Genomic DNA, 9,039 nt, shown 5'->3' with positions numbered 1-9,039 from the left:
TCAATTCAACAGCTACATTTGATGCAAATTTAAAAAAAAGATGTAAAGAGATTTGGACCTCATAGAATGTTTAAGAACCAAAACTAGAGCTAACAGTCTAAATAAGGAGAAGTAGGCTTCCAGAAACCCAAAGTCTCCTTAATTGAAAGAGCTGCTTTTCACCAGCTCTCAGTTCCATTTGATCTTCACCTCAGACATAAGGGGAACATGTTCCCACCTTTCCCAGTCATAAAAGTTAAGAGTAGAAAATGATATTTTCCAAAGGATTCTTCAACTGTTTTGTAGTTTTAATAACAAAGGGGGTGGAGAAATGAGCTTGCATCATCCAAAGCACTCGAACATTGCTGAAGACTTAGCCAGTTAAGGGACATTGCCCAGCAACCAAGTCCAATGGACTCCAAAGGAGGACAGAATCTGGGGAGAGGAGATATAACACTAGGCACCCAACCTTTGAATAGTTCTAGGGAAAAGCTGATGGCAAAGCAGTCTTGATCTTGAGCCGGGTCTGGCTTGGGATTCATCCTCACAGCAGACATGGGGCTGCTTTACAAGTTAAGCCAGTTATTTAAAAAAATCCAAAATTATTTTGGGGGAAATATTAAGATTTGAAGGAGGAGGGGAGGAGTGCCATTTATCAAATGCTCTGGTTGGAATAGACATTTCCAAAAAGAATGCCCTCCCTGGTGGTCTCCTGATACCTTGTGACAATTGAGAAAGCTATTAGCTAGTGACATGCAGCTGATGTGAGAGACTGGCACTAGATACTGGAAGAGAATGTTTCTGGTCATGATGTGTCTCACATTTTTCAAGGTCCAGAGGGGCTAGTATCTCCTGATTCTCACTCACAAGGGTGTTTGTCCTTTTTGGCTGTCTTTCTGTGCCCCTGGTGAATCTTTTCCCTGGGTTAAGGGGCAGGTTCCAATTCTGCCATCTGTGGGAGCACTTGTCATAAAGCAGGGAGGAAGACAGCATCAAACAAGTAAGGAAAATATGCCCTGCCTAGGCTGTAGCAGGCAAAGGGTCAGAGCTGCAACAGCCCTGCCAGTGGCTAAAACTGCTGCACCAGTCGCCGACGCTGAGAAGTTTTTCGTAGTAGTTTCCTGTAGTCATAAGGATTATCTCCTGTGCCTTCTTCTCCTGAGTTTGCCATAGCCCGACACCTGGAGGGGGTGGGGTGGGAGAGAAACACAGAGGATAACAATGTTAAATCCCCAAGTTCTGCAAACCAGAATTCCCTTCTCCTAGTCCTATGTATATATATATGCATATGGGTACGGGTATGGGTATATGTATGTGTATGTGTATGTGTACATATATATGTATGTGTGTGTGTGTGTGTGTGTGTGTGTGTGTGTGTGTGTGTGTGTGTATACACACACCTAATTGTCAAAGAGCTTTAGTTGGGTTGCTTTAAATTTTTTTTTTCTCTAATCACATAGAATGGAATTAATAGACTACAGAATGGATTTGCCTTCTGGAATATCTCAAGCAGCCAAACTTCAGTTTGATACTGTTTGCATTTGGGGAGGTGCCCCACTGGAATATTTTTTGGGAGTATCTGTGGGGTTTTAGGGCTATGCCTTGCAAATTAAGCTAGCAGTCATTTTAGATCTCTGAAGTGAGTTCTCTCTAGCAGACATAATATCCTTTTAGATACAAATACCTGGAAAGCACAGATAATAATGAGCATTTTATATAACACTTTAAGGTTTGCAAAACACCTTATAAATATTATTTCATTTTTATGCTCACAACATCCAACCCTGGGAGGTAGGGTTTTTTTAATCCCCCTTTTACAGATGAGGAAAATGAAGCAGATAGCTATTAAGTGATTTTTCCAAGGTCACACAGTTAGTATCTGAGGTCATATTTGAACTCAGCTATTCCCAACACTAGTTTCTGTGTTCTCTCCACTGGGTAACTCAGTTGCCTCTACTACTGAACTGGAAGAATGGAGTAGAAGAGAGACTCATGGATGTAAACCACTGAGTGGTTTTTAAAGAGAAATGGGAAATGAACTGTGCCTCTATTCAGATGCTGATATAAAGGGAAATTTGGTCATCATCAACTCCAGTGGACCCCAGTGGACCCCAGGTTTTACCTGTGTCATAGTAGAATGAACACTGAATTTAGCCTCAGAGGAGGACATGGGTTTTCTCATCTGCTGATCACTACCTATGATAAGATGTTGCACCTCATTTTTCCCCTACCTTTCCAGTCATGAGTTGTGTCAACTGAAAATAAGGCTGTTGTATCTGATTTATGGGCAGCTAGATGACACAGTGCATAGAGAGCCAGGCCTGGAGTCAGGAAAACTCGAGTTCAAATCTGGCCTCAGACACTTACTAGCTGTGTGACCCTGATCAAGTCATTTAACCCTGTTTGCCTCAGTTGAGCTGGAAAAGGAAATGGCAAAGCACTCTAGTATCTTTGCCAAGAAAACCCCAAATGGGGTTACAAAGAGTTGGACATGACTGAAATGACTGAACAACAAAAAACAGATTTATAGATTTTGGTTTGGAAAAGGTCATTGAATCCAATGAAGTCTAGAGAGGTTAAGTGACTTCCCTAGGGTCTCATGGCTAGTAAGTGTCCAAGGCAGGATTGGAACATACATCTCTGTGGTGCTTAGTCCAGAGCTCTTTCCTTTATGATGCTTTTCATATGATGACTAGATTGATCCTCAGGCTCCCTTTCAGTTCTAAATCCCATGATTGAATTTTAAATACTTCTGGGTCCCAGGTGTAGGGTGCATATGGCGTTAAGTTCTTTGCTCCTAATCTCAAACCCTCACGTCTATCCTTTTGCCCTCTTTGTACAGTCCCTATTTTCCTCTAGGCAGGTGTATGGAATAATGTTTCTTTGCTTTAGTCTGCTAGTTTTCTTCTACTGGGAAACATGCCCTGTTCCTAGATTTTGTTAATATGCAGGATTCTAACACACTTTTTGAGGGGCTTATAGGGGTCTGAGGTTAGGGCTAGAGGGAAGGATGATACTAAAAATACTGTTATAAGAAACCTGCTAAGAAAGCAGAGGCTCAGGGAAATTGAGATTACATAGTTAGTTACCAAGTCAGTAGCCTTTTCATCATACCAGGCTGTCCCTATTTGTTTGGTGCTTACATTGCTTGCCAACTTGCTTAATTTCATTTGTTTCACATGTATATGTCTTGACCAAATAGACTATAAGTTCCTGGGTAGTTATTGTCTTATAGTATAAGAATAAGACTTATACTCTTTTGTCTCTAGTTGAGTGCCCAAAACAGAATCATGTACTGTATCTGACATCAATAAATCCCATAATCTGGCCCCATGCTATTTATTCAATTTTCCTTTGAGTTACTCCTTAATATGAACCTTCCACTGCAGACAAACCATCTTCAACATTTTCACCTCATGCATATGCTCAATAAATGTTCACTGAAAGAATGAAATAAATGAAATCAGTGCAAACAACTGCTACTGTAAAAGTTTATGGCTGACCACTCATAATTTGGAACCATGTATGCCATTGACAGGCACCCCTGGAGCAACAGACAGAAAGTCAGAGATATAGTGTCTTTGCACTAAATGAAAAGGGATGTGTGCTTTGGTGGGAGATAGCACTTTACTGAGTCAGGCATGCTGGTTTATGAAAGTGAGAAGCAGGCAAGGGTACACTAGGAGAGAAGGAAATTATGGGACAAGGAAAGAGAAATCTGAGCCTTCTTCATTCTAGGTCTAAGAAAGAAAAAGAATATAGACAGAATATAATAGTAATGGAGTCACTGTTTCAGCCTGAAGGGATTCTAATGTTCAGACTGGGAATCACTGTGCTTAGGATTTTAGTTAAATTATACTAACATTACTATTTATATTTGTTTTATTTCTTATATAGCATTTTCTCTTTCTCATCTTCCCTTAAATCTCAAAACTGCACAAAGGTCTATTAGGTGCCCAATACTTCTCAAACAGAATCATTAAACTAATTCTATCCTGAAGAAGGAACAGAGCCACAAAGGGTTGGTTTGAAGGCCTCACTCAGTGTCAAGCAGGGTCAATGCCAAAGAAATTAGAACAAAAATGCTGGACAGTAACTACTTGAACTCCCTTTCTTCCTGTTTTTGGCCTGCTACCAAATAACCTGATATGAGGTATGAATAACCAATGATTGCCCTAAAATTATATTAATTTGTTTCTTAAAAAAATAATTGCATATGGCTTTCTGGTTCTATCACTTAGGGTTTTATTCACAAATTTCCTTTTGCTTAGAACTTACAGGGTATGGTAAGAATATCTACTAAGAGGTAAAACACAGTATGGTAACAACAACAGTTCACATTTCTATATTACCTTAATATTTCAATGGATCTATGGTCTAAGTAGTGTGCATAATCTCCCTCAGCATAACTCACAAACCACCATCCACATCTTACTCTGCAGGACCCTTGTTCATGTTCCCTCACGTATCATTCATCTCTCTCTCTCCCTTCCTCCCTCCCTCCCTCTCTCTCTATTTCCTTTCTTCCCTTCTTTGTCTTCTCTCTCTTCCCTCTGTCTTGTTTCTCTCTGTATTTGTCTCTCTGTCTCTGTCACTCTCTGTATCTCTCTCCCCTTCTCTCTCTCTCCCTCTGTTTCTCCATCCTCCTCTTCCTCTTACTCCTCTGTCTCCTTTTTATGTTTTGCAGGCAGCAGGGCATCATTAAGGGCATTACTGAAGGCATTTTGCAGGTACCAGGCCATCACTATTCAATTATTATTTCTTGCTTTTGATTTATGACTGCTCATGACCTTTTCAGAGCATACATTTCTCAGATGATATCCCTTAGGCCATATGGATCTAGAACTGGAAGGGACCATAGAGATCATCTAATCCAATCCATTCATTTTATAAGTAAGGAAAATGAAGCCCAGGAAGGCAAAGTGACATGCCCAAGGTCATAGAGGTAGTAAGTAGCAGAACCAGAATTTGAACATAGATCCCGTGACTCCAAGTTCAATGTTCTCTATGCTGCACCATGGTCTTAGTATTGTTGGAAATATGTTGCCGCATACTTATGTTCAACATACATCTTTCCGTTGCTATTTGAGTCACCAACAATTTTGAGTTTTTGGAAATTGTGGTATTGCAAGATTCTCAACTATGCCATATTTTATTCAGAAGAACAAAGTTCAGCTTTAAGATGCATTTAACAATTCTTTCATGCATATATTAAAATCATGCAGAATTCCTTGATATGCAAACACAGGGAAGATTTTTTCAGTGACTCTGATTATTCATGTTTAGTAAGACATAAAACAGGAATATGCATGCTTGCCACAAGGTATTCACCATAGTTAGGGAAGATGTCCTGAGCACCATCCCAAGAGAAGGCTGGGGTTTTCCAGATATTCTTATGTATGTATGATATGTTGATTGCATCAAACTCTGGAACATTAATGGGCTTTCTTGATGAGCTCTATAACTGCTCAAAAATCTTATCAACTGAACAATCCTCATGGTATAAACCAAATGGTTGAAGAACATATATTGTCTAGATTATGACTTGCAGTTGAGCAACCATTTCACAGTTAGTGCATCAATACAATATATCCAGGACAGTCACTGTTGATGGACCATGAGCTGGGCCCAATGTTGAATGGAAGGAGGAAAGGAGATTAGATTGCATTTGGGAAACTGAATAGTGCTTTTAATGATCCCAAGCTGTTTCTGACACAAAAATCCATCTTCTTCACACCAATGTTTTCCTGGTGATGTTTTATGATTGTGAATCCCTGAATACCACAGTTTCTGAAGATGGACATTTTAACAACTCTTTATAGATTTTAAAAGCATATTCATGTGTATTGCCACACTTTGACCCTCACAACAACCTTTTCAGGCAGGTCCAGATATGATTCTTATTTTACATGTGAGGCACAGATTGGAGAAACAAAGTGTCCACATTCATACATCTACATATAGACCTGAGATTCAAACCCAGGTCTTTTCATTTCTAAGTTCAGTGTTCTTCACATTCCACTAAAAAGATCTCTTTTGCTTAAGCAATAAAACTACAAATGTGAAAATGGTAGCTAAAGGTTTATTACCTTTCATCAGTCTTAAAACATGAGTTCTGGAGTTCTGTCCGTAGTCTTCTCTCTCTTGTGTAAGGTTTATGTTCTTTCAGTCCAGAGTGACTAGTTGAAAATCCTTTGTAATAGAAATCCTCTAAATCTAGTACTTTTCCCTGACTGTAAATGAACACATATGCCATACATAGTATCAATTCTATTTTCATTTTACTTATATTACAGAGTAATTATTTAGTTTTCTTTCAATGACTAGAATTTAGGGATCATACACATGGTAACATAAATGGCAGAAATCTGACAATGCACAAAAATATCTGTCACATATCATGGTTTTTAAAGCAGACTTACCAATAGCCACAACCTTTGACTTTGAACCTCAAGACTTTTCACCTGGGTTACTTTTCCTTTTGGTTCTGATTGTCTCGTGGCCAGTTTGATTTTAATGGTGTAGCTGGGAATTGTTCCTTATCACATGTCCCTCTACACACAAGTTTTCTCATCAACTTCTGTGGCAATTTTTTAGACCCCATATACGAATTCAGACTGACAGCAAGTTTTATCCATTGGTACATCAAAAGGCATGTTCCACTTGCTACACACAAGTTTTCTCATCAACTTCTGTGGCAATTTTTTAGACCCCATATACGAATTCAGACTGACAGCAAGTTTTATCCATTGGTACATCAAAAGGCATGTTCCACTTGCATGATTCTAGGGAGAACCCTCTTGCTGCTGTCCTTGGGGCCTCCCTGATGCTGTTCCCCCTACCTCCAACTATACTCAGTCTTTAGAGGAATTCCTCTGCCTTGGTTATACTCCAACATGGTACGAGCACGTGGGGGTGTGTTGTCCCACTTTAACTTTTTTGAATCTCCATAGGCTTTTTTTTTTTGCTGGTTCATAAGGAGCAAAGAAGTTGAGGTCAAAGTGGGAGTAAGTTTCTTTCATTCCCTCATCCATGTGCATCACTGGTATCCATAAATACATGTATAATAGTGACTCATAGCCTCTGACAAACTTATTTGCTGGATTATCTCAGCAGAGGTGGAGATGAAGCAGATTTCAGGGAGACCAGATTTCAGGGAAAGTGGTTGCTTGGTGTTGAAGTGTTCAGTAGCTCCAGCCCACAGAAAATGTGGCAGAGTGGCTTGGAGTAGCCATACGGGTTGAAAGCTGCTGATCACTGGATAGCATATTTTTCAAATATTCAAGTTATGCTTTCCATTTGTAACACTAGTATACACATTTAATTTCTTACTATCTGTGGGACCATGGACAAGTCACTAAACCTCATTAGGCTTTAATTTCCTCATATGTAAAATCCGGGATTGGACTAGATGGTTTTTGAGGTCTTTTCTACCTCTAGATGTAATGTCTAGAAATACATAAACAAATCATCTGTTATTAGCATCATTTTGGAACATGTTTTGTCAATCGCCCATAAATACATTTTTGTCAATTTATTGGGGATAATTCCAAGTTATTAGTTGATGATTGGGCACTGATATAAGTAAAGACTATGGTATAATGTTGGTATAGTAAAACATTAATTGACCAGAATATTCAGGGAATAGGATCCTCTCTGGTGAATTGATTTCTCTGGTTAATTGGAACTTAATCATACCACTCCCTACCAATTTTCCAGTTACTGTTGAATATTAAAAACACATTATTTCATATACCTGCTTTAGTAAACATAATATACTAAAGGTAAACCAGTGCTTGGCATATAGTAAGCACTTTAGTGCACATAGTAATGCTTTCGCATGCATTCACTTAGTCTTTCAATGATGACTGGATCCTGGAGGAATACACTGTACTTTGTACAGAGTATACTTCAATACTTCAGAAGATCACTGATTTCATCAATGCAGGTCCTCTCTCCACCAACACACATGGAAATCCTCTGTATTTTAGGATATGATTTTCATGAATTGCTATGGCTAAAAAAATTAACCACCTGTTGGCCAATCTTCTGGTGATGAGTATCCCTGACCTTAGCTAGATTTGTCCACTGGCAAAAAAATATACAGTCCATCTGTGCACAAAGCCTTCCAAGCTCAGTAGCACTTGCCAAAATCTTTACTCTGCTGCCACAGCTTTGGAGACCTCAGAGTCACCATCATACTATGATGATATACTGAGATGGGATTTTAAGAAAGGTTATATGTAATAGACACTCGATAACAGCATTTATATAGCACTTTAAAGTCTGCAAGGCATTTTATATAAGTGATTTCATTTGATCCCCACAACAACCCTGTGAGGTAGTTGCTGTTATTATGTACATTTTACAGTTGAGGAAAGTGAAGCTTAAGGAGGTTAAGTCACTTGCTCAGCCTCACACAGCCAGGATTAGAATCCAGATTCAAAGTCAAGTCTTCCTGACTCCACATCTATCACTCCATCCACTGTATCACCTGAAGGAATGAGGGCTTGGAATAAATGCTGGAGAATTCTAGGATATGCCCAGATGCTAGTTACTTGAATAAGTAATTGATATGGTTTTCATTTCTTGTGATTTACATTTTGCTCCTAAAGGTTGAGTGCATAGAAGTATAAACAAGAGTTTTACTGTAGTCCCTTCTTTCATGAATATTTGTTTTAATGAAAGGATTATATAACCCCCTTTCTTTATAGAGTTTGGAGATAATGGGTCTATAATACTGACATACTATCAGTTTTAGTCGGTATGTTTGCTTGGTTTTATTCAGCTGCTTTGATCCTTTTCTTTTTAAATTCTTTGCTACAAAGGATGGCTTACTGTGTAGGGGAGAGATATTCAGAGATGGAGGTGATATAAAACAAAAGATACCAATGAATATTTAAAAAAGGAAAGACTACGTGGTCAAAACTTTGTCCTACTTCTAGGGAGCTAGCATGAGTGCAGCATAATCTGCAGGGTCACAAGGGGCATTTTGTATTCTATCACCTTGGCTTGACAGTCTCAGGCTTCAAGGTACTGAGACTACTACTACTATTACTA

General features: G+C 38.9%; 1 protein-coding gene across 1 annotated transcript in view; it reads right to left on the bottom strand.

Annotated features, from left to right (window-relative positions):
* Positions 1 to 304: 304 nt before the first annotated feature.
* The window catches only part of MYO3A (myosin IIIA), a 259,169-nt gene continuing 250,434 nt past the window's right edge, over positions 305 to 9,039 (bottom strand). The window contains exons 33-34 of the mRNA XM_078151955.1: positions 6,069 to 6,212; positions 305 to 1,160 (exon numbers count right to left, since the gene is read on the bottom strand). Coding sequence (XP_078008081.1) covers positions 1,049 to 1,160; positions 6,069 to 6,212 — 256 coding nt within the window. The 3' untranslated portion in view covers positions 305 to 1,048. The remainder of the gene's footprint in view (positions 1,161 to 6,068; positions 6,213 to 9,039) is intronic.

The sequence above is a fragment of the Phascolarctos cinereus genome, unplaced genomic scaffold (assembly GCF_003287225.1).
Source record: "Phascolarctos cinereus isolate Bilbo 61053 unplaced genomic scaffold, phaCin_HiC Scaffold_1;HRSCAF=81, whole genome shotgun sequence".
NCBI classification, from domain to species: domain Eukaryota; kingdom Metazoa; phylum Chordata; class Mammalia; order Diprotodontia; family Phascolarctidae; genus Phascolarctos; species Phascolarctos cinereus.
Note: the sequence above shows the minus strand (reverse complement) of the source record. Positions and strands in the feature narration are given on the sequence as shown.